Source organism: Lotus japonicus, chromosome 5, assembly GCF_012489685.1.
Source record: "Lotus japonicus ecotype B-129 chromosome 5, LjGifu_v1.2".
Classification (NCBI taxonomy): Eukaryota; Viridiplantae; Streptophyta; class Magnoliopsida; order Fabales; family Fabaceae; genus Lotus; species Lotus japonicus.
The window spans coordinates 54,841,193-54,866,934 of record NC_080045.1 but is presented as its reverse complement, the minus strand read 5'-3'; the positions used below and the strand labels follow the sequence as shown (position 1 = coordinate 54,866,934).

General features: G+C 35.1%; 3 protein-coding genes, 1 long non-coding RNA gene and 1 other non-coding gene across 15 annotated transcripts; 2 read left to right on the top strand and 3 right to left on the bottom strand.

Moving 5' to 3' along the window:
• Positions 1–326: 326 nt before the first annotated feature.
• On the top strand, positions 327–10,690 carry LOC130717733 (disease resistance protein RUN1-like). Of its 3 annotated transcripts, XR_009012382.1 has the most exons (7): positions 341–1,085; positions 1,329–2,415; positions 2,514–2,789; positions 2,938–3,561; positions 3,644–4,448; positions 9,363–9,705; positions 10,019–10,690. XR_009012382.1 is itself a non-coding variant. In XM_057568080.1 (6 exons), the coding sequence occupies exons 2-6, from the start codon at positions 583–585 to the stop codon at positions 4,187–4,189; spliced, it is 3,036 nt and encodes a 1,011-aa protein (XP_057424063.1). In that variant the 5' UTR covers positions 327–456; positions 557–582; the 3' UTR covers positions 4,190–4,663. The 3 variants fall into 3 exon arrangements, 2 of the variants coding, with proteins under 2 accessions (XP_057424063.1, XP_057424062.1); XM_057568080.1 differs by lacking the exons at positions 9,363–9,705; positions 10,019–10,690 and having other exon boundaries at positions 327–456; positions 557–1,085; positions 3,644–4,663; XM_057568079.1 differs by lacking the exons at positions 9,363–9,705; positions 10,019–10,690 and having other exon boundaries at positions 3,644–4,663.
• LOC130717734 (autophagy-related protein 8i-like) lies at positions 9,211–10,379 on the bottom strand. The gene is made up of 4 exons (XM_057568081.1): positions 10,242–10,379; positions 10,043–10,151; positions 9,591–9,709; positions 9,211–9,449 (listed from the first exon to the last, which is right to left on the bottom strand). Exons 1-4 carry the CDS (start codon positions 10,279–10,281, stop codon positions 9,340–9,342), a joined length of 378 nt encoding a protein of 125 aa, XP_057424064.1. The 5' UTR covers positions 10,282–10,379; the 3' UTR covers positions 9,211–9,339.
• Positions 10,437–10,509, top strand: TRNAF-GAA (transfer RNA phenylalanine (anticodon GAA)). The gene has a single exon. It is a non-coding gene; the product is annotated as a tRNA-Phe (tRNA).
• A 1,466-nt stretch (positions 10,691–12,156) lies between the features above and the next one.
• LOC130717854 (uncharacterized) lies at positions 12,157–16,429 on the bottom strand. Of its 7 annotated transcripts, none has more exons than XR_009012433.1 (10): positions 16,031–16,429; positions 15,895–15,959; positions 15,730–15,790; positions 15,500–15,558; positions 14,755–15,017; positions 14,237–14,419; positions 13,911–14,124; positions 12,653–12,730; positions 12,489–12,543; positions 12,157–12,383 (listed from the first exon to the last, which is right to left on the bottom strand). It is a non-coding gene; the product is annotated as an uncharacterized LOC130717854 (long non-coding RNA). The 7 variants fall into 7 exon arrangements; XR_009012434.1 differs by having other exon boundaries at positions 14,592–15,017; positions 15,869–15,959; positions 16,031–16,428; XR_009012435.1 differs by having other exon boundaries at positions 14,592–15,017; positions 15,730–15,773; positions 15,869–15,959; positions 16,031–16,428.
• Positions 16,430–17,511: 1,082 nt separating this feature from the next.
• LOC130720652 (squamosa promoter-binding-like protein 1) lies at positions 17,512–25,275 on the bottom strand. 3 transcript variants are annotated; one of them, XM_057571326.1, is made up of 11 exons: positions 25,081–25,275; positions 24,196–25,003; positions 23,746–23,927; positions 21,672–22,258; positions 20,520–20,594; positions 20,323–20,430; positions 20,114–20,231; positions 19,607–19,748; positions 19,307–19,451; positions 18,330–18,965; positions 17,512–18,171 (listed from the first exon to the last, which is right to left on the bottom strand). In XM_057571326.1, exons 2-11 carry the CDS (start codon positions 24,777–24,779, stop codon positions 17,737–17,739), a joined length of 3,012 nt encoding a protein of 1,003 aa, XP_057427309.1. In that variant the 5' UTR covers positions 24,780–25,003; positions 25,081–25,275; the 3' UTR covers positions 17,512–17,736. The 3 variants fall into 3 exon arrangements, with proteins under 3 accessions (XP_057427309.1, XP_057427307.1, XP_057427308.1); XM_057571324.1 differs by having other exon boundaries at positions 24,196–24,979; XM_057571325.1 differs by having other exon boundaries at positions 24,196–24,979; positions 25,087–25,275.
• Positions 25,276–25,742: the final 467 nt, after the last annotated feature.

Sequence of the window (25,742 nt, the reverse complement as noted above, 5' to 3'; positions counted from 1 at the left end):
TACAATAATTGTCGCTAAACAATTAACTTTTTGAAAATTCAATCATATGACCTCATATTTGCATAGGATTTAATTTTCCTACTACTAAACAAACATCTTGTTAGTAAAGTGACATAAGGTAAATCCTAATCACTTTACATTCTACATGATTAACACATTTAATTTTACACATACACAATTATATTTGGGAACTCAGTTAACCAATTAACGAAGGTTTGCTATTATTGCCGAGGGGTACCCCGTCCTTTCTTTATTGAAAACGTTGAGGGTAGGTTTATAATTCAATTATTGAATGCACTAGAACCACACGTTGGATCAGCTATCTATCTTTTTCAGACAGACAAAGTAGCTTTATTGAAACAAAGTCAACAAGTTAGCTTCAATTGGTCTCGCACTCTCGCCATGGTTTTCCTCAGTTGTCTCCCTTTTAGCGTCAATTTTCAGATCTGAAATTTGGTAGAGATAATTTCCTTCCTTATCAGAGTTCCAGAACACGCTTTCTATTTCTCACATACCCACCATTATATTTCTTCACTTCTCAACACTGTCATTGCAGCATCTTCAACAAGCTTCGGTTTCGCCATGGATAACCACCACAAGGGAGCTCAAACCAGCTCTTCTTCTTCTTGCATGAACTGGAAATACGACGTGTTTGTGAGCTTTCATGGTGAGGACACACGAAACACCTTCACTGATCATCTCTTCGGTGCTCTCGAACGAAGAAGCTTTGTTGCATTCAGGGATGACATCAAACTCAGAAAAGGAGAAAATATATCCACTGAGCTTCTACAAGCAATTGAAGGATCCAATATTCTCATTGTCGTCTTCTCAAAAAACTATGCTTCCTCCACTTGGTGTTTGCAAGAACTGGCAAAGATTGCGGATTGCATTGAAGTGCCTGGCCAAACTGTCTTGCCTATTTTCTATGATGTGACTCCATCTGAGGTGCGAAAACAAACTGAGAATTATGGAAAAGCCTTTCTGGAGCATGAACAAAGATTCAAACAACATTTGCAGATGGTTCAATCATGGAGGGAAGATCTTGCACGCGTAGCAAATCTCTCTGGCTGGGATATCAGCAATAGGTAAGTATTCACTAAGATTTATATATCCTATATATATATATATATATATATATATGTTTACAGAAGCATTCTGCTTTATGTGTAATTATATATATATATATATATATATATATATATATATATGTGTGTGTGTGTGTGTGTGTGTTTCCCATGTTTTCTTAATGATAATTTTAATTGGAAAAAACTGTTTGCTAAGAGTGGCTTTCAAGTATTGAGTTGGTGTTTTTGTCCTTAATCTTTTAGGCCACAATATGGAGAGATTGGAAAAATTGTTAATGAGGTAACTCGGCTATTGGATCACAAACTTTTAACTCCACCCGATGATATAGTTGGGATGCAGTCACGAGTGGAAGAGTTAGAAAAGCTTCTCCTTTTAGACTCAATAGATGATGTTCGAGTTGTTGGGATTTGTGGCATGGGTGGAATAGGGAAGTCAACACTTGCTACTAGTTTATATTGCAGAATCTCTGGTCAATTTGATGCGTCATGTTTCATTGATGAGCTTTTTGGAGACTATGGTCCAATTGAGGCACAAAAGCAAATTCTTGGTCAAACTTTAAATGAGGGAATTATGCAGTTGTACAATCCTGTCATGACGACTAATTTGATGCGAACTAGGTTACGCCACAAAAAGGTCCTCATAGTTCTTGATAATGTTGATGTGAAGCAGCTGGACAAATTGGCTATAAAACGTGAATGGCTAGGTGCAGGAAGTAGGATGATCATAATTTCTAGGGATGAGCATATCTTGATAGAGTATGAAGTGGATAAAGTTTACAAAGTTCAACTACTGGATTCTGAAGATGCTCATCAATTGTTTTGTAGAAAGGCTTTTAAATGTAATTATATAACAAGAGATTACATGGAGTTGACAGGTGAAGTACTGACATATGCTAAGGGCCTCCCACTAGCAATTAAAGTATTGGGCTCATTTTTGTTCGGTCGAGATGTTTGTGAGTGGAGAAGTGCATTGGTTAGATTGAGAGAAAATCCAGAAAAAGATATCATGGATGTGCTTCGAATTAGTTATGATGCATTGAGGGATACAGAAAAAGAAATATTTTTAGATATTTCTTGTTTCTTTCATGGAAAACTTAGTTCTTATGTGGAGGATCTTCTAGATATTCGGGGATTTTATCCTAAAATTGGTTTAAGAGTTCTCGTTGAAAAATCACTAATCATAATAGACCAAAATGGGTTTATTATAATGCATGATTTGTTGCAAGAGCTGGGAAGAAGTATTGTTCGAGAAGTATCTCCAAAAGAGCCAAGAAAGTGGAGCAGACTATGGGACTACGAGGATCTACACAATGTCACCTTACAAAATATGGTAAAATGGATTTTCTACGAAATCATATATATATATTTTTCAAAAATCTATAACTTAAAATGTTAAAATTATTGTTCTTCTTCTTTGCAATGTTTTAGGCAGCGGAAAATCTCGAGGCCATAATAATAATAAGAAGAGATGATCCAGAAACCACGATGAAGGCTGATGCTTTGTCAAAAATGAATCACCTTAAGTTGCTCATTCTTAAAGGTGTGAACTTTTCAGGACGTCTCAATCATCTTTCCAGTGAATTGCAATATCTTTCTTGGGAAAAGTATCCTTTCCCGTGTTTGCCACCAAGTTTTCGACCAGATAAACTTGTTGAATTGATCCTCAAGCATAGCAGCATCAAACAACTATGGGAAGGCTCAAAGGTACTGTTAATTATTGCTCGTTTCTCTTCTTTCCTTTAATGATTAAATAAAGAGAAAAAGAAGCTATGTTATTTTTCCTTCTCTTTAAGTTGTTAAGAAACAAAAATGTCATTTTAATTTTGTTTCATCCTGTTGCCATTCTCTGCAGCTTCTACACAATTTGAGAGGAATGGATCTTTCTAACTCGAAGAATCTTATTAAGATGCCAGAACTTAGGGAGGCCCCAAATCTTGAGTGGCTAGATCTTAAAGGATGTATAAAACTCTCTCAGATCAACCAGCTGTTAGAGAAACCAAAGGATGAAGAGCACGTAGAGAGACTTGAAATGAATCAACAGCAGGCAACATCATCTCTCTACAAAGTTCTGACATTGCCTTTTGAATTTATGTATTCTGGAAGACGTGAAGATTCGATTGGTTTATTGTTGCCTGATTTGCCTCATTTCTCATGTTTGCGACATCTTGACCTCAGCTTCTGTAATCTACGTCAGGTCCCTGATGTTATTGGGTGGTTACATGCTTTAGAAGACTTAAATTTGGGGGGAAACAATTTTATTTCACTGCCTCCTAGCATCAAAGAACTATCCAAACTTAGAGTTTTGAACTTAGAGCACTGTAAGGATTTGAGATATTTTCCTGAGCTCCCATCAAGAACCCAAGGATGGGTTGGTCGTAGACCTCACGCAGGATTGTATATTTTCAACTGCCCAAAATTGCGTGTGATAGAGCACTGTTATGACGTGGTTTTTTCTTGGATGATCCAAATCCTTAAGGTTCCTACTTTCTATTTCTCTCACTTTCACGTGCTAGTAATTAAATTGACAGTCTAATACAACTTTTTTTTTCTGGTACCAGGTGCACATGCGATCCCCTTTCTGCAAGGGTCGTATTCAAGTTGTTATTCCTGGAGCTCAAATTCCAATGTGGTTCAACAAACAAAATATGGGCGGTTCAATAAGCTTGGATCCATCTCCCACTATTTCAAGTTGGATAGGTGTTGCTTGCTGTGTAGAATTTGTGGTGCGTGACAGCCCAACTAATTTGGAAGATGAAAGGGGATTTCTTCATTTTTGTTACGGTTTTAATATGAAGAATCAGGTTGGCAATTTTACATTGGTGCCAATACATATTGAGAAAGATCTCACTGTTGAATCAGATCACCTGTTGCTACTCTTTCTCACTCAAAAGGAATTTCGTGATTATGTAAAATATCTTGTGCCAAAGGGAACAAATGATCTTGATGGTTTGAAATTTAGTGCCGAAATTAGTCGTCCCCAAGGCGAGGTGAAAAAATGCGGGTATCGTTGGGTATTTAAAGAAGATCTGGAACAGTTAAACCTACAAATGATGTATAGTGGAAATACATCAACTCGAAGGCACAAGTTCATAACTGATGATTAGTTGTGCTATGCCATTAAGCTGATTAACGAAAAGCGCAACTATTTCATCTGGTCACACTTCTTCAGAGAAATTAAATTCCATTTGGGGTAAGACTCAAAATTGTATGTGAAAGGTTGATGATACAGTGATTTCTTTTCTGTTTTCTCTTTCCAGGCTAGAGTCAATTTCGACCGGGATTATTGTGCAAGTTATGATTAGCATGTGGAGGATGGCTTGTCTTGAATGACTGTAACTAATTGTCAAATTTGAAGGGGTACAGGTACAAAATCAACTTGGATATATCTTAGAGTAGATATTTCTAACAATATATCTGTTATGAGTTGAGCTTTCACTTTGAGGTGGGAAGTCTTTGGAACATATTACTTCCCAATTCCCACCACCACTAATTTCAATGTATTACCAATTTGAATTTTGTTTCCTTTAATAAATACTAGCGTTTTTACCCCGTGCGTTGCACGGCGAATATTGATCTCATTATTTAAGCACGATTAATGAATTAGGCTTAATAGCTCTTTTAGTCCCTCACTTATCATAATTTTTCACTTTTGGTCCCTTTAGGAAAAAATTAGCAAAATTAGTCCCTCATATTTACACACTTTTGTAGTTTTCGTCTAAATAGGGATCATTTTTGCAAACAAATAAGCAATGTGGAGGACCAAAAGTGCTAATTTTTTTATTGGGGACCAAAAGTGCAAAACTGTGATAAGTGAGGGACCAAAATAGCTATTAAGCCTTGAATTAAGATATGAAAAATTGAAAAATGAGCATTCAACCAAACAAAATCACAATGAGTATTACACAACTTGCAAAATTTGACAAAAACTTTATATACATTTAATCCTAAATATTTTTAAAATTATAAAAAATATACTTAAATTAGATTAAAAATTGTTCCCAAGAGTTTGCAATAGTGGTAAAAGCTATGAGCCATAAGGGAAGGATGGGAATGAAGAGTTAGCAAAAATTATTAGTTTTTACATGAACTATTTCTTGTGTAGAATGTTTTTCCCCGTTGAACTTTTTTACCATGTAATCTAATCATAAGTATATAGTACTCATTTAAGAAAAAAGTTTTAAAATTTGACTGAAAATTTGGCCTCAACTACTATTATTTAGTACTCATTTTAAATTTCAAACTCAAATCTCAATTTTTTTTTACAATTTTTAATAAAGGAAATTCATTAACTTAAATTGAATATTGACTCATTAATCAATGAGATCATTCTATAAATTATATTTATTTCTTAAAAAATTAAAATAAACCTAATTAATTATTATGAATGAATTTACAAATGATTTAGGGTGGAAAGAAAAGCGTATTCTGTGTCTGAGCAAAATAATTTAAAATCCGAGTGAAAAATTGGATCAAATTACTTTTATTTAGTACCCATTTTAAATTTCAAACTCAAATCGCAAAATTATTTTTTACAATTTTAAAAATAATAAATTAATTAAATAAAATTAAATATTCGCTCCTTAATCTATGAGATCATTCCATTATTTACCTTTTTTTCTAAAAAAGGTAAAAGAAACCCCAATTGGAATGGAACTGACTCTTTTTTAAAACGGAACTGACTCTTTTTTTCATCATTCCACTCCGAAATTTCATGTTGCCCAATTGGAATGTTTTTTTTTTCTAAATTGATTATTCATTTCCTTTTTACTTAAAAAACGGATTTGCCTTATTTATACTCATAACTAACTAAATCTGATTTTGCTTAAGAAAGTTGATTATGTGCTGCACTCATTAAATTCAATATTTATTTTCTTTTTTCATTAAAACTATAGGATTAAGAGTTTACATTTTTTTTTAATATCACACCATAAATTTTGGCGCAAGTACTATTATTCACAACCAATTTTCAATTTCAAATTTCAAACTCAAATTTCAATATTAAATTGAATATCCACACCATAATCTATGGAATTATTCTAAATTTTATATTTATTACATAAAAAAGTTAAAGAAACTCCATTAATTATTATTAAAGGAGAAATCAAATTTATTCACTAAAATAGAATTGACATTTTTTAATTTATTTTACCTTGAAATTAAATGTATCCCAATCAAAATGATTTTTTTAAAATTGATTATTCATTTCCTTTTCATTTCTCTTATTTATATTGATCACAAACTAAATCTGATTTTGCATAAGAAAGTTAATATCTACCCATTATATTTATTATTGATTTGCTTATTTTGTTAAAAAAAAATGTATCAAGTGTTTTAAAATCTGAGTGAAAATTAGGCTCCAATTACTATTATTTAGTACTCAATTAAAATTTCAAACTCAAATCTCAATTTTTGTTTACATTTTATAAAAAAAGAACTCCATTGACTTAAATATAATATTATGATCTAAAAAATTCTATATGACCTAAAAAATATAATATTCACACCATAATCTAAACGCAAAACAGTAAATAACTCAAAGTGCACAAATAAATAAATAAATTACAACATAAAACGACAATCTTTGCTAAGTTGGAAGAAGATGCATCAGCCTTTAATCTAGAAGTAGTTGTCATGAACGGATCTGAACTATCCTGAAATAAGAGTAAAAATTGAAATTCACAATACATAACTATCTATAGTGATAGCATGTGCATATATAATAGGATTTAATTTTATTTTAACTTACATCACTTAATACTAATTATGTAAGCCGCAACTGTTCAACACTGTCATCATCAACCAAAATCTGTGAACACCAAAAGAAAAAGAGTATAACCAAATTGTAACATGCTAAACATTAAATCAAGCAGCAAGGTCAGTAGATGAAGATTCATGCCTAAAATATAAAGATGTATATGTTTCTTGAGTTATATGTTTCAATATGCTTTGCTCAAAATAAATGTGAATCAAAAAATTCATAAGGCTTACCTCTCCTTCCTCGTATCTCTTCTTTGGTTTTTAATTGTAGAACAAAACTCAACCAAGCCACTCTGGAAAAACAAACAAAAAAATTCAGCAAAATCTAACAGAAAGTAGGAAGAGGGCAAAAACCTCACTTGTTGTATTCACTCTTGAAGAATCTTTCATATAAGCTCACCATCCCAAATTCCAATTCGCAATAATCCCATGGTGATGAGGCCTATGAAATTACAGAATGAAAAGTAAAAAAGCATCACTCCAATCAAAATCATTTCAATAAATCACACACGTTGCAGATCATTTCATAATGTTCATAGAAATGTAACTATACCCTTATGATATGGCAAGAAACTGGTTGAATCAGAAGCAATACCTGAACTTTTTTTGCTTTTTCAACATTTGCTTCTCAATTTCCCAGTCATCACAACAATAGTTATTTCAAAGCTCTTAGATGATGGTTAAATAATGGAATGATAGAGGAGAAGAATTACATAAGAGAGTTTATATAGATGAAAACAATTAGGGTTTATGTTGTTTGCACGTGAAAAAAGGAAGGAGAATATTGTTCCAAAAAGAATATTCAAAATTTGAATTTATAGGTTGTCAAAATTTTAAAATTTGAATCTTGATTTCAAAAACGTACTTTTTGAAAGGTTAGCAAAATCAGTTTTAATCACATAAAAAAAAAAGCAAAATACGTATAACAAAAGTGAGAAAGTTTTTGTTTTTAAGCCTTATGTATGAATAAGAATATTAAACATCTATTAATGTGATTTTGAATGATTATTCCATAGGTAGTCAATGATGGGTGATGACTTTTGTTACAGCATTAATGGAGAGTTTAAAAAAAATTAAACAACAATTAATAGTATTTTGAATGACTATTCCATAAGTAGTTAATGATGGGTGATGACTTTTGATTCAGGATAAATGGACAGTTAAAAAAAATTAATCAACAATTAATGAGATTTTTTATGATTATTCAATAGATTGTTAATGATGGGCCACAAAACCAAAATTAAGGAGAAATTATCTCACCATAAATTTGTCAGAATCATTTAGAGCTTGACACTTGTCAGCTAATGAGGGAGGGTGGATAAGAGTGAACCTGGGAGTGCCAACTCATCTAAGTGGGTCTCACAGAGTTCTTCTTTTCTATAGTATATAGATTTATGAAATTGATATTTGATAGAAAATGTGTCCAGTACTCCAGTTGTATTCAAGAATGGTTAAACACTGCAGAATTACACCATAATCTGTTGCTCAGTATCATTGTTATCTTAGACAAAAGAGAGTGAAAGCAAAGGGAAAGAACAAGAGGAGCAAAGGGTAAAAAACATATAAGAGGAAGACTTAATAGCACTTTTGGTCCCCCACGAATGCAATATGTGCGAACAGGGAAGGAATTCTCTAACCAATAAGGGGGAATAACTCACCAAGTGTGCGTAGAAAACCTTCATTCAGGGGAGGCCTTCCTTATGGGTAGCTATAGGAGACCGTGTGGAGAAGTCGCAACTAGGATTTTTTACAATGAGAAACAGGGTCTACTGCTAGGGACATACATAGAACTCAGATCTTATCACCTATTATGACTCATGACTCACCCGCACACTACCATCGTTAATATGAAAAGGCGTGACACCCCCATGTATGTTTTTTATTATCATAATTTAACTTTGTTAAAATACTCGTTGACTTAAGCGTCAAAGTGTAGAGGTGGAAAAAGGGATTTCCCTGCCCTATCTCACCCCCCCCCCCAACCTGCCAAATAGGTCCACTAAGCTGTAAATGCTTCTAAGAGAAACCTTTCAAATTTAGCTCCAGAATTCATGGGAATTCCTAAATTTTAAGGAATGCATCAAATTAAGCACAAAATACATTACTTTTACATTAAATCCAAAGAAATTAATTTTGCACTCATCATTTTAGGTTTATGTTACTAGCCTATGTATGTTACAAGCCTTATGTATGTTTTGAGTTTGCCTAGTTGTATAACTGAAAAGAAGAGGCGAGCAATAGTCGAGAGAATAAGTATCAACCAATATTGTGGGCTAATGAAGAAATTAAAATTTCTCATACCCTTATGAAGAGAGAAATAGACAACAAATTTAACATAATTATATCATGTGACATAAGAGGATCCAAATCAAAACAAGGATATAATAATTTTACCTTTTTCCCCACTTTCATGCATACAACATATTTTTACCAGGTTTGTGATACAAGAAGTAGTTCACAATGTCAGTGTTGCATATATACAATAGTGTACAGATTTTTAACAGTTTATATTATGTACAGAGCCAAAGGTCTTCTCGGTGCTATAGTACATGTAAAGAAATCCATCCTCATCCCTGAATGATCTATAAACAGAGTCCATCATACTAGCTGCAGATAATCACAAACACAACATGTTGAAGCACGCCACCATTTACGACAACAAAATGAAGAAAATAATCGCGAAAGAAGAAACAAATAAAGAAAGAGAGAAAGAAAGCATTAACTTATTCGGTTATAGCACAAGCTTACCAGTTTGAGGCAAGGTGTTCTTGACAAACACAAAGAGAGCTTTTCCAGGGGGCAGACTGAGTCTGGAACTCAAAATATGAATGAAATGACCAACAGACAAGTCTCGGGGAACAAGGTATCTATGACAAACACAAAATATTAGGAACATGTATTAGAGAATTGATAAAATGAGTTATTTGATCTAAATCATGGCAATAGATATCACAATGTCAGCCTATTATTAGCATCAATTTCTCTTTCATCATAATCAATTCTAAAACCTGAAAGCTTCAAATAAAATTGATTCTGACTTGGTAATCAACTCTATAATGGTTTCCAAACAAATTTATGATGCAATTACTTGCATGTTAATGATATATCCATTTATCAATCAAACTTTAAATCATATAGGGTTACACTGTTAGTGTTAGGGTTTAACATGCTTCCAGTTATGCAGTGGAAGGTGATCTTACTTTCTCTTTCCCAGCTCAGGCAGATCGGACTTCAAATACCTTTCCACAATGACAGGGACACGATCGGGGTATTTGGCGATAATCTCCCGCGATTCTTCGAGTCTTTGGTCTGCGCGCGCGAAATCGAAGAGTGAGAGACAGTGATGAGTGAATTAGGTAAGGGAAATTGGGAGAAAGGGTGAAGAAGAATTGAGCGCACCGAAGGTGAATTCATCCTTGAAACTCGAACTTCCTCCCATGTTGTCGTCGTTGTTGTGTTGAAGAAGAATCGAGAAAACACGAGTGAGTTCGTGTACTGTAAACTAATCTTCTGTTTTCGAAGTTCTGATTCAACACGTCACAGTGAACTGATTTAAGATTATATTGTTTGTGGGATATGAAGTGAACGTGTCGTGCGGGGATAGCTCAGTTGGGAGAGCGTCAGACTGAAGATCTGAAGGTCGCGTGTTCGATCCACGCTCACCGCATATTTTTTGTTTCTTGTAATTTTGATTGTTTTTGGGCTGAAAACTGGAGAAGTTGATGGGCTATGTAATTGTGAGGGGTTTGCCCATTTAACTTTTTGTGGGTCTTGGTGCTCTTCATTGCAACAGGTCTGCTGCATCCTCATTTGTATGCAGATAAAAGAATATTAATGAGTTTTGAAGAGACTGTTTTTCATGTCTTAATCAAAATCAAGGTATTCTTACATTTGGTAGCAATGAGATTAGTCCATCGCCTCACGGTCAACGCACTACAGTGTTGACTAATGAGTTTTTTTTATTCACAATAATAGGATTTCCAAATGACCATAAAATCCTTAAATCTTACTAATTTTCTTTTCAAATAGTAGATACTAGTATTTTGACCCGTGCGATGCACGGGGGATTTTCATTTTAGTTTATCGCGTGAGTTATTAATTAATTATTTTTTTTGTTGTTTTTACTATATTTATTAAAAGATAATTTAAGGATTAAAAGAAAAAATGAATTATATATATGAGAATTTTTTTTGTAATGAATGTGATTTTTTGTATATCGGAAAGATAAATTGCACCATATAGGGATGATCTCTGACCTCCCCCATCCCAACTCATATGTCCTCTAGCTCTTATCACTCGAGCTATCATTCGGAAATTGTGATGAATGTGTTTGTTTATGTTATATAAAAGCGCAATCGTTTATTTATTTGTAATTTTTACCCCTATTTTAGTAAATGCTACATTATTTACTTTTTGTTCTATATAAAAATATAATAGTTTTGAAGTCATTCTTAACTAAAAAAAAATTATCAATTTGTATTATTATATTTATAATTTTTCAATTAATTTGTAATTTTTTGAATTCTGTTTTTTTTTACTTTTTTTTATATATATTTTTTGAAACCGATGTTTTTTTGTTACAAATAAAATGTAGTACCATTAATATACAATTGTTTTAGCTATGTGAATCTTAATACTCAAACAAAAGTTAAAAGGTTAATTAGTGTTTACCAATTCACTTTAGTTTCAATTATAATTTAAATTTCACCATTAACCATTTTTAATAGCAACTTACATAAGCTTTATTATGTTAATTTCACTATATAGCAGTTAGAATTTAGAAAGGAATAGTGACACGGTGAGGGAAGAACATTAGAGTGCAACTAAATATGCCATGTTAGTATTGTGAATAGTATTAAAATGATCTGGATTGGATTTGTACATGAATATCCCTGTGCAACTAATCTTTCTATAGTCCATCTCCATCTTTCTTCTTTTTTGTTAAATACCATTTTAAAAGGTCAATGATAAACCCATGTTGGCTTACAAATGATACAGGTTCTTATGCATTAGCCACTGTTCAACACACTCAGTACGTTAAACATGCCAGCAACGGAGGGATCCCATATCATCTCATTCATTAGAGTCCTTTGCACATGCATTGCAGAAGGACAAAGAAATCACAACCTGTCATAAGTTTCATTATGGAAGATTGAACATCAACCTGGTTGAATAAAAGGGAGGATTTCAGCTTTGAGGCAAAGAATTGTAGTCAGTACGTGACACATTCCACGACATTGGAAAAATAAAACGAAACCAAAAGAATAAACAGTGGAAAAATTAAACATACTCTTTTTTGGAACCAAAACTTGACTTGCAAAGACCGTAATAATTCAATTCCAATATATCATAGTTGGGTCGTAATGCCCTTCAAAATTGAAGATATCATCTCTTGACAGTACAAATGGAACTTAGAATCCGAAGCCCACAAAAGAAAAAAACTTAAAACAAAGGAAGTTCAAAAAACATGAAAACTTGATGCACTACATATATTAATTCTGTATCTTGATACACTTTGCAGCTTTCAAAAGTTTGTTGAACCTGCAATCCATGCAACATCAACAAACCCACCCCCCTCAGTCCTTTTAGCAGCACTCTCAACTTATTACATAGAAAATTTAAAAGAAGAGATATAAGTGTATACACCTGCACAACAATAGAGTCAAAGAAGCATTCTTTGGAACAGAATCAGTAGACCCAGCTGCTTGACCATAAGAGACAGATAAAGCAGTTAAGAAAGAAGTTGACCTTTCCAAATTAGTAACCTATTCATATGTGCAAGATTGAAATCAGGGAAGCTATGAGATTACCTTCATAGAAGCCATCTTGGTTCAAAGGCTTTCTTCTATTTGATCTCTAACTGTGTGAAAAGGTAGGTCAAATACATCCTGCCAGGGAGGTCACATGCAAAAGAAAAATGACACACAGATATCCACATAGGGAGAAATAGAATAAGAGAATTACAGCTCTTAAAAAATGAAGGCAATATGAATGACCAGAAAGCATCATACACTGGATATAATAACAGGAAAAGTTATTTAAAAAAAATAACAACAAAAGTTGAAGGAAGATTCAAAGTCACACCATGGAGAATCAATGAAACACAGGCAGAAGAAAGACATGTTGTATTCACACACTTATCTGCAAATAGGAATTTCAGCAAAAAAACAATTCACTTCTCCAAATTAGTAACCTATTCAAAAACTATAGTCATTCCATTTCTCTGGGTTGGAAAATTTTTGTTTGTTTTTTTTATCTTATTGTCTTGAACTTTATTTAAATTTGTATGTCCCTTCTTGTGATATCTATGATCCAAAAAAGATTTTTTAAAAGAGAGGAAGTGCAGTAATTTTCTAATATGAGGTTTTACAGTTGTGAAAATGAATTGTTTTAGACAGGCTTAAAGAGAAAAGTTTAAATAGTATGCAGTCTTCATTTCCTTAAAGGTTAGAGGACGTAAGTGCAGTCCTATTTTAACCAAAAACCATGTACAATTAAGGATGTCACTGTTTACTAAATAAATTACAAACCATGACAGCTTTCTAAAATCCTTACCTTCAAGGGACTAAATATATGCTTCTCATCAGGATATGGACACTGCTTTAAATAGCTTATAAGAAGAAGTTCAAGAAATGCCAAGTTAAATAAAAAAACTAAGCAACCAAACATATTACGTTGAAGAGAATTAGTATGAGCTAAAAAAAACTGAGCAAGCAAACAGTGATATGGAAGCTTTTCTCTTACAAATTAAGAAGGCTCGTATGTGACTATCATTTGAACCCGTGATAAGAACCACTAAGTGATCTCAAAGGTAAAAACAATTAAGTTGCAGTTCACCCAAGATTAGTTGGAGATTTCCTCTTATAATAAAGAATTGATTTCAATCTATAAGACAAAAGTGCAAACTTAATATGCTAAATATTACATACATGTACAGCCATGATAATTCAGCTAAAAATATGATCAACCTGATTATAACTGATAGCTTTAGTGAAAATGTCAACCTAGCTGTTGTTCAACATTTAGGGGAGAAAAAAAAGGAAACAAAAAAAAAGAGAAAAAGCAAACCTTCTTCTACTTTCTAACGCCAGATTTAGCAGTCTCCTCAGATGAAACTGTCATTCCATTCTCACCATTCTAATCAAGTCTCTCATATTGACCCTTCTCGCAAGAACATGGTTGTCTATGCTGCTAGGAACCCCACTTCCTGATCATCTCCACAATTATGATTTTTGTGGAATGCTTCAATAGATAGTGTTTTTTCTCTGCCACTCCTGCATTTCTGAAATTTGATTTTACATTTAAATAAGTAGCATTTTCCTTTATTTTCCATACTTTTGTTTGTGGATATATATAATTGCAGTGTATTGCTCTAGTCTACTACTGCGACTTACCCTGCAAAAGTTTCACAAAACCTGGCCAAAACTCTTGCTCCCCTATTGTTTCTTTTCATTCTGGATTCATGTTTGAACTACAACTTATTTAGCCTTCAAAGGTGAAGTGCTTCTATAACCAAAGGGACCTTCCACAATCGTATCCAATGTGTTCATCATTTGTTGAAGAGTGGTTCAACAGAACTGAAAAAAGAATGTCATCTTTGTCAGTTTCTCTGATTCTCATGTCTGATGAAGGAATAAAAATTATTGGGTATCCTAAGCCCACAAAAGAAAGAAAGTTGAAAAAATATGATACAATTTATAGTTTTTCTATATCTTGATACACTGTACAGCTTTGCGAAGCTGGATGTACCTGCAGTCCATGAAAGATTTCCGGCATTGAAAGCTCAGGAACATGGGCAACATCAACAAACCCAGCCACAAAAGTTTCAGAAAAGCATGTTTTTGGAGCTCAATCAGTGGACCCAGATTCTTGAGCATAAGAGATGGATAAAGAAGTTAATAAAGAAGTTCACCTAACTCCAGGACGCCCACATCCTGATCATCTCCACTTGTGTTCATTGCACGCGGCAGAGGAGTGGAACATGTATAAAACGATAGTAAGGGAAAATAAGGGTGTTTTTAATGAGATAAAAGGAAAATAAATATAGAAGGAGATGACATTACCTAAAGGCACAAAGATGAGAATCAAAGAAATAGAAAGCAAACCTTTTTGTCCAGCGAAATCTTGCCATTAAACATTCATCCACCATTGTTTGCTATACTTCGACAACTCCACCTGACATCAGCGTCAAGTACAAAATGAAATCAGATGTAACCATAATACAGAACATGCACCAAACCAACACCAACACATGATTTCTCATCAACATGAATAACATATATCATAACTAACTAAAAGGCAGGGAGAAAAAGAGACATCCTTAAACAATTAGACTTCAGAGAGAATGGAAGGAGTGAGGAGTTTGTATTTGGGTGCTTCAGTGAGGAGCTTATCATAGCTGGCTTGATACTTTTTCTTTCCCTTGCTCCACTTGTGTTAAGCACAAATATATGAGCACAATACCACACACCCAATCTTTCATATTGCATAAATCTCAACAAAAATGTACTCTTTAAAGTTATTGGCATCAAATTTTCTATATGAGCTCCGGCACCCATCATGGATAATAAAACAAATCCAACCGATTACCCCCATCAAGCGATAATTACAATAAGGGGAGAAAAAGAAACGAAACCAAAAAAAGAGAAACGAAAAACCTTATTCTGCTTGCCACCGCCGGATTTGGAGGGCAAGAAGGAAGTGGAGGAGCCTTGTCCTGCATGAAAATTCCACAAAGCCAAGGTGAGTATTGAGGAGATTGAATAAAATAAAATTTTGCTGAACCATGGCGTGATAGATTCAGGAAAACATTATCTGCTACAATAGGCAAGGTCATATGTTTAGTAAATTATTTGGGCATAAAACAAACAATGGAAGACATACTCACATGATAATAGGAACTCAAGAGAGGCCCAAAACATGATTTCAGAACTTTTAAGAGATCAAACCTTCATCAATAATAACATAATTTCATTCAATGCAGAATACAAAATGAAACGAAAGGAGAAAAGAATGTTGAATATCACCTAGCGGAAGAATTAGAAGCACTCACAAAACGGAGGATCTTTTGAGCAACCAAAACCTTCAGAATGCCACACCTTAAGCCAGTATGAAAACCTATCGGACAGGTCCAAATCAGAGAATGCACAATGAAAAATGAAAGGAAAGGAGAAGGGTCTGAAACATACAGAGTGAAGCTGAAAGTCTCCACCAAAACCGAACGGCAGGGCCTCAAAACAAACATTGTAGCACACAAAATGCATACCTAAGGTTAGGCGAAAGAGATCTGATCGCTCACACAATCACCCCTCCACTCCACTGTGTCGCGCGGTTTCTCTCACGCGCACAAACATCAGGGTCTTCACCTCGTCGCCGATCTCGATGCCGCTGCGGAAAAAACGGCAGCCACTACTTTGGGGTTAAAGAGAGGGCCTTGTGATGTAATGGGGAGAGGAATCCCTGGCCTCAACATCGCAAACAAAGAAACAGAAGACGGAGAGAGGCAAAGAGAGTGAAGATGGAACGGAAGACATGAAGGGGATAGATAACGTGCACGCGATTAAAAGCCCTGGAAGAATGAATGAAAACGGATGAAAATACAGAAGGAGATTGCTGCAGGATTTCCACGGCCAAGATTTGATCCACAAATAATAACTTACTGTGAATCAATGGCTGAGATTCAATTCAAGTGAAATAAAAGAGACTTTTACCAAAATATCCATGGTCAAGCTTCATTGTCTTTGAAATTATTTGTTGATTGACATATTTACCCTCAATGCTGCAAAAACTCTCCCTTTATATAGTTTATAGATAGATAGATAGATAGATAGATTTATGATGGATTCGAGATATGAAATAATTTCAAAAGTGAGAAAGTAAGTGAAAATTTGAAAACTTTTTAGGATGTTAAAGACATGAGGTTAAAGTTTAAAGAAGGAACATTGTAGTATTTTTTTTAATGTGAAGACTTTACTTCAAAAATGAGAATAAAAGAGTACAATAAAACTAATGGAAGATTTGACTATAACAACTAAAAAATCTTATGGACTAATTCTTCTTAAAAAAATATTGGGGGATCAAAGTCAGATATCAACAATATTAAAGGAATCAAAAGTCTAATTACGTCAATTATTACTATTATCCACATGTGTAATAATAATATTAAAGCCAGATATCAACAATATTAAAGGAAGCAAGTTGACTTCATAAGTCAGTTTGGGAAGTCCGTTGTACTCAGCTCACATCTAAGGCCTAGTGCTTTGATCCTGATTGGAGGATTTAAAGGTCATTCATTCACACATGGTTCACGTTTAAGGCTTAATATTTTTTGACCCAAAAAAAAAAGGCTAATATTTAACTCACGTCTAGGTTTCTTTATGGTGTTTTGGCTCAGAAGCCTAAAGAAAAATAGATAAAACACTTTCTATAACTGAATATTTGCTTCAGTACTTGATGCTTAAAAATCTGGCACAAAACACAGAATGCTTCCTATTATAAAATAAATGTGGATTGGTGGATTAATTTGTGAACCCGCAAATGCTAGCCAAAATTAAACATGCTAGTAGCCTTTACATTCTCCATTTCAATTTAATTACCTTCTAAAAAACCTTGTCATTAATCAAAGACAAGGTTGAATATTCCATACAAGTATAACTCTTAAACTACAAAGGATCCTAAACAGAGTGCTTCAACTTTCATAAAATGTTGCGTCCACATACATTGCACAAAGTTGTACAAAGACAGTCCATTGACGGATAACAAATACGTGTAATATAGCACAGTTTAGCCAATACAGAGAACCGGTCCTACAGGAAATCTCGGTTATTCAGCCTATGAATACAACATCCTCATACAACACCTATCGAGTTTTATTAAAGGTGCAAGTTAATAAACCTTAGCTTGTTCCGAAATCCAACGATTCCCAACTGAAGGGTCGGAACATGTAAAGAACTTCAGGTGAACTTTTAAACAGAAGGGCCACACAGACACAGACTGCTGCTACTGCCACCATGGAGAGCATTGCAGGTTTGTATACCAAAGACCTGCCAACTGCAGTTCTACAAGATAATTTAATGTCACAAAGTTTACAGTGCCCTTGGTCACGGGTTTTCGCAATCTCAAAGGTAGTGGACGACTCATTTTGCTTCTGGTTTGTGTCGTTTTCTGTCAGATTTGTGGGAATCTCAACCACCACATGAGGTGCTCCTTGTCTCTTGTTAATCTTTTTCTGCACTAAGTGAATGTAAGTATAGTGGCCACGTAAACGCGCATAATCCTCAGGTGTGGAGCCTGTGCTGTCACGAGCATTTTTCCATGCCTCAATTCCCACCTGTATTAAAAACCCATGTCACAAATGTAGCACGAACGTGACCACATGATTTCCAAAAGGACAGAATAGGAAAACAATTTTGATGCATAACATATTTAAGGAAATTGATTCTCAGGGTGATTGGTATAATTTAAGATAGCAGTTAGTAGGAATTTTACCATGCAAGGATCATTAGTTAAAGCGTCCAGTACATCCTCAGAACCATCTTTCCCAGCTGCTATATGAAGGGGTGTTAAACCAGCAGGACCGGCAGCATCAGGTCTAAACAAAAAGCTCTGTTTCTCTCCCTCAACCAGTGCTTTGCCTTCAGGTCTTACTTCATTAGAGATATTTTCAGGAACGTATGTCAAAAGCAGCTCCACTAACTGCTTGCTATTTCTCCTTACAGCTCTGTGAAGGAGACCCATCTCTGAAAGTGCTAGATCCAGGGATGGGTGATCTCCTGTACTGACAGTTCCCTCAAGCAGTAGGTTCAGCAGTTTTTTCACTACTGCACACCAATCATGATCCATAGAGAACTCCATGAGCCACTTGAACCGTTTCAATGGAAAGAGATCTGTGCTGGAGCTTAAGTGAACCATCCTAGATTTCAACTGGCTTCCATGAAGGAGCCAACCTATTTCATGAATGAAATCCATAGCTTGACTTTTGGCTTTAATCTTTCCAGTCCCTTCAATATCTGGATCAGTTTCACTTAATTCTAGTAGAGGCTCAAGCCCACAGATATCTGAGCAAACATCCTCCTCCGCAACAATGAAAGGAAAAAAGCTGCTACTCAAACCCTGGTCCTCAATCTAGCAATTAAAAAACACGAAGCGCGGACACAGCATTAGTATAGGGTTCCTTGTCTTCAGTTAACAATATGGAAAACTGGCAAATGGAAGCGAATGTAAAAAATAATTGGACAAAAAAGCTTATGAGTTAGGACTAAGGATATCACTAACACTCAACAGTGATCAGTGTGTGTAAAGGGGTACCATAAAGTAGGATAAACAGAGGAATTTCCTTATCCCCTTAATTGAATTACAAATGAAGTGGATGAAAAAGCAGTGTACAATTTTCAGTGATCAGTGCACAATTTTCTTATCCCTGCCTACTTTTTTCTGTTGATAATTTGAGAGTTATGTAAAAGCACCTCAATAAATCCTCTTCCATTTGTTACAGGGACAGCACAAGAAAACTGGATGCAATGAAGTCCATCAAGCTCCTCGGAGTATTGATCCATCGACTCATGAGCATCTTCACAGACCAGATATTTCCCTTCTAAAGCACACATTAACCTGAAGACAGATTTAAGGGTCATGTAACACACTAGCCCAACAAAATTACATATAGCTAAATAAAATCATAAAACTTCAATCCATGTCACTTTCAAACTTTGTTTTCAACTATCTACATGCAAAGGATTGACAAGTCACAAAACAATGGAGATTACCTCGTGGCAGGGCGTATCATGTTGACACCCTTAACGGAAAATTGAACTCTCTTTGATGCTGGTGCAGCTATAGGACTAACAGTCAAAATCTTGCTATAATTGTTACTTCTGAAAGGTAGTGATGTATCGATGACAACTTGACCTGCAGCATATAAATTGCAGTAAGATACCTAGCCATATAAACAAATACTTTTAGTCCCGAATGATATAGTTACTTCATGCACAAACATAGTAAACGATGATAACAATGCAGATTGTAGACAATGAAGCATAGTATTATAATTACATGAATCCTCAATGCAGTCGACCAACCAAATTTATAAATGTGGCTTGGAGATAAATTAGATGTAGATACAAGTCTCTAATATAGACAACTTATCAAAGCAAGGATTTCAAATATTTTAACAGTTAATGACTTAATGTGCTTATTTGATGGAACTCATTTACTGAAAACTCCAATGATCCTGACCCCTAATATGTAACAACAACAGAGATAAGGTAAGAGACCATTGAAAATGAATGCCATCTGATGCTGCACCCTGATGTGAACCCATCCAGTTCTCCAAAAAGTATCATCTGAGACATCCAGTAGCCTACCCAAACTAGAAGTCAGATCATAGCAAATCTGCAAAATAACAACCAGGTCATGATAGTCAAATTTAAAGAGAAATAACCACCCAGGTCATTTGTCAATAACTTAAGAAGAAAAAGCTTACTTCCTCCCAAACAGCTTCAGCCTGGCGCAGATAAATTGTCAAAACAATACAACCAGGTCGTATGTAGCTTTCAATATCAGTAGGACTGTGTGATAACCAGTCAAGAATCTGGCAATTGAAATCCTCAGTGTGATTAAATTTGGAGAGAAACAAATGAAAAGCAGTTACTCGTAGCTGCTTTAGAAAGCTTAAAGTACCTGTGCTCTAAGTATAAGAGGAAAATCACTCGGCTCTTTACCAAAGAGTTTGATAACAATACGATCTGTGCGACACTGAAACGTGGAAACAAAAAATTAACAGTTAAATGATGACAATTTCAATATATGATAAATTTAACAAAAAAATGCATTGTTCAAAAACCTGGGTGAAAAGGGGAAATAATTACCCCATTGTTATTGATTTATTCTGTTATATTTTCCCAAAGTCCTTTTTTTGTGAGAGTGGGGTTTTGACTATGAGAGCTTATTTAATCAAATACTGGAAGCAGTGAGTACCATAAATTCCATATATGAAGGCAGGCAATGATTAATTAATAGGAATACAGACAATTTGTTTTTGTTTTTCAAACTTTTGCCTCAGCAACTTAACTACTTAAGCAAGCAGCATCACATTTGACCCTAAGGAAGGACCAACATTGTCTGAATCTTTCTCACTACCATAACTACTGGATGCAACAACACCATCAAGCATCCTCAAGACAGGTCAATGGGGATAAAAGGCTAAATCCAGACAAGCTATTTAAACCAGGATTTGTGCAGGCATATGTGTTTCTATACAGTACACTATATGAAGCAGCATAAAGACTGGAGACGCATCCAGTAAGAACTAGAGTGATCAAATCAAAATACTCATATATTCATATCAAAGTTTCTATGGTTTCCTGTGGAGGTCAAATATCCTGGGATCAATCCCTCCAAATATGCAAAGCCAGTCTTTTCCAATCCTCTCCCAAGGTCTCAAAACCCCCCTTCAAATAAATATATAAAAAAACTCTGGACCCCACCCCCAAAACAAAAAAAGACCAAATTTCATTCTTCATATATTTCACAGAAATCATGCAGCTAAACCAATTAAAGATGACGATAATGCTACTTTCGGAGCATGACTAAATGAAATAGTTCATTTTTTATAGTCATACCACCAAGATGGAATTGTGTGTCAAGACATCACCAAAAAAGTCTAATAACCAAGACCGCAAACAGACTTGTGGTAATTTCAGTAAAACATCCTCAATTTTCTATACAAAGTTACACAATCAAGGAGCCAAGTTGTGCACTTGAGTGCAAGGAAGGTATTGAAAATTGCAAGTAGAGCAGCCAATTCAAAATAATGAAGCGCATCGGACATACCTGAGCTTCTCCAGTGGAACTAGAAGGGGAGTGGGCAGATCCAGACTCTGAATTTCTACTTGTCTGAGGTGGACTTGACTGATGGGAATCTTGTTGTGTCCATGGGTAATCAAGAGAGCTAGTGACATGATTAGTAGTTCCAGGCAATCTTTCTAGATCTTCTATGCCATCGTCTGAGTCAATATATATGTCATTCAAATCAAAATTATTCATCTTGATTTGTCCAGCGGTACTGTCTCTGGCTTCTGCGTAAGCTGGAGGAGTGTTTGAAATGCTGGGCTTTATATAAGACATGAGCTGCTGATCAGTAGCCCTAGCATCATGTGCATGCACCACTTCTTGTTGCATTTTATTCATAGATACAGTTTGATGTTGTCTTATATCAGTTGGAGAGCCTTGAGAACCATTGGAGAGTAAAGTTGGCACCATCTCTGACTCCCTAGATGAACCCCCTTCTCTCAACAAATTCTCTGGTTCTCGCAAAATGTTAGACAAGTTATTGCCCCCTTGTTCACCATTCCGACTAGCAAGACTCCTTAGAAGATGAGTCAGTAGATCCTGGTCTGTAGTCTGATCCGATCTGTCAGCTAAAATTCATTAAACATGTCATTATCCATCCCAAAAAACCTCAGTTAAAGAAGAAAGACCAACAGAGAAACAAATACAGGAATTTATCTAAAATGCAATTTCACCAATTGCAGTAATAATTCAAGTATCTCATTGTTATAAAAAAAAAAGTCTCCTAAGTTCATAACATCCCACAAGATTGACCTAAAATTTTATGATCACCTAAAATGAAATATTGTTATGATCACCTAAAATTTTATTGCATGCCAATTGCTGAAATGCATTTATTGCCCAATGGAGGAGAACAAATATTATTATAGGGCCTTGTATCTTTATCTTTTTCAATATAACTTCTGCTAAAATTGTAACCCCTCTCCTAGATCCCCTTTTAGAGGTCAACCATTGATCTCTCAGACCAATTTAATAAAGAGATGAACACAATGTTAGTTTCTAGAAAAACCCATGAAAAAGATGGATATATCCTATACTTGACTGGTATATGCATGGGCATTTTACATGTGTTCACAAAGTCACCCTATCAATGAGACACAAATTATTTGACAAAACAACTCATTACCACTAGGAAAACTGAAAGTCAATCATGCTTGACACCAACAATTAAAGCACTAAAAATTGATTTTATATGCTATAAGTAAATGTTACTCATGACTCATGAGTAGCAAAAGTAATGATTTAGGACCACTTTTCAAGGTGCTAGCAAGTTTACTTTTGAGTTGGAAATTCATTGATGAGGGTCGAGGGTCCACTGATACAATTTTGTTAGGAGTTCAATGACTAGGCAATGGATCTTTTATCAAAATTGAAGAATATTATTCCATGTGTTGTCCAGCAACGTACCTAAAATCCTAAATATGCTTAACAGTGGAAACTAACCTTGATAAGAGCTCACTAGGTAAAGTTGACTAACACACAAATTCAAGGTCAAATCATTTTATTTTTCCTCTTCTAAGCTGTCAGATCCAGTTTCTTCCTCTTTTAAAAACTCCCTACATATCAACCAGCCTTCAAGTTCAACATTCAGTCCCCACAAAGCAAGGATGGAAATTAATCTTCTTGTTTTCCATCTGACACTATTTTCATAGAAGTTAAGTGAAAAGCCTACTAAACTAATCAGTCGACATGAAGTCAAATGGAAGTTAAGAAAATTAATTTCCTGCAGCAGTGTGTTGGCTTACTTAGAAATGATTCTGTTTGAAAAACCGGACCCGGACATACAGATTTACCTTCAGTAAGAAACCTCTCTCTCAGAGACTAAGAGTTACTGACAAAATACAGTATTAATAAACCATATTTGCAGCTGACCAAACTACTACCTTCCACCACCAACAGCAGTTATATATAAGAAGTATTAGTTTAAATTAATAATATGCCTTTTGTTGTTTGAAATAAGAGAAACAAGCATCAATCATTGCCATACAAAACAATTTATATGCCACCAACTCCTCTAGGCTCTAGTTATAAAAATCATGATTTAAGAGATACTCACAATTCATATTTGAAAGTATCTTCAACAAACTTATCAACAGATAACTACTAGTTTGATCATCATTTAGAGGATTTCCATTAGGAACAGCTTCATTATTTGTTTTCCTTCTTCGTTTATTATGGCCTGCCAAGCGTCTTCGACAGCTTCTCTTTCCTTCATCAAATTCTTGAAGCATGTGAAACCTATTGATGGAGTAAAAGAAGTAATTTAAACTTTCAATGCTTGAGTCAAAGTGTATAACAAACAATAGCATAAAGGACCTCTAAAAGAAATCCATAATGATCTTCTTCTATATTCAGAATTTCAGATATAATTTCCATATTCATCAATTTATTACATCTAAGTGTCATAATTAATACCTTTATTTCATATATAGACATATAAATTTAAACCAATACCAAACTGATCAACTACAACAAAAATGGAAAGCAATCTAGAAGGGAAACTCACCTGCTGCATTGTTGACAGAACCTTTGCATTGCATTTCCGACAAGTGCCCTAGTGGCCTTGGAGTGCATCTCACAAACTTTATGACGCCTGTGATAATCCTTAGCCCTGCTCAGATCTGCACAACAGTCCTCCACCTGACAAACAGCGCGATTCGAAGCACCCCCACCAGCCACTCTGCTCTTCTTCCCATTCCCCCCATCCCAGCTTGCAACCTCCCTATCCGCAGCATGCCCACCAAGCTTCAAGCTAAGCGTACCTCCTTCCTCATTCAAACCATCATCCTCCAGCACAATAACTCTCCTTTTCCTCTCCCCTTCCCTACTCCCCATGGGATCCCTAAGATCTACCTCCTCAGAACACGAAGAAGAGCTATTCGACGCTGGGATCCCGGACACAAGAGGGAAAAGTTGTTGACCAACCCCATCCTCCTGCACTGGATTCACCCTACTAGCAATGAACAGATCCCCATCCCACCTCCAATTATTCAAATCCCACTCAGCAGACCTCTTCCCCATACCCCTCATATCAGAAGAGGCACCCACACCATAATAATGATAAGCTTCTGCACCGAATCTAGCTTCCATCGTCACAACTCACAACCAATTAACCTAAATTAAGTCACAGTAAGAAATTGACAAAACACAGAATCACAGTCAATTAGCCTCAATTCAACCCCAAGAGTCCAGAAAGTGCACCCCTAACGCAACCATGGTTCCAATTAGGCTCAACCTTCATAGCCAAGTACTAGAAACTATCAACTAGGTCTTCCAATTTGGCAAGTTACCTACATAAACAGATTAACAGAAACCTAGCTGAGCTGAAAATTGAAAACTAAACTAAAATTCAACAGCAAAATGATGAGATTGAAGGTAAACATCATCGTACTCGTACGTCAGAGGATAAGCGTTACAAGGAAAGCAGATCGCGAACACACGCAAATAGCAACAGGTTCTGTGGACGAAAACGTTGTTGTTGCTGTTGTTGTTGGTGATGATGGTGGTGATGTGAATGAAAATTTTAATTAATTATTTTTTTTTCTTTTTGGTGAAAGAATGGTTCGATATATTCTATTGTGGTATGGTACACTACTCCACAACACACATGACAAAATAAATAAAAATATAAAATAATTATAAGTCGTATGTGGGGGTGAGGGATTGGGAACAGTACAGTGCACCGCACCGCTTTCATAGTGGTGGGCCACCTGCACACGCTGCATGTCTCTCTTCGTCCTTTTTACCTCATGCCATAGTTATACTAAATAATTGGCAGTTATAAGACTAATCATCTCGAGACTTTCTGAGATCATATTACGTCCATTCCAGCAAATTCTTCTTCATACGTATCATTCAGTGATCGAACTATAGACTGCTTGCAGATGAGGATTTAGGCTTTGTTTGGTTCGGAAAGAAAGTAAGAGGAAAGAAAAGTGGAAGGAAAGAAAGAAAGAGGAAGGAGGGAGAACGGAAAGGGAGATGATTATTTGAATTGTTTGGTATGAGTGAATGTGGAAGAAAAAGTGAGAGGAAAGAAAAAGAGTGTAATGA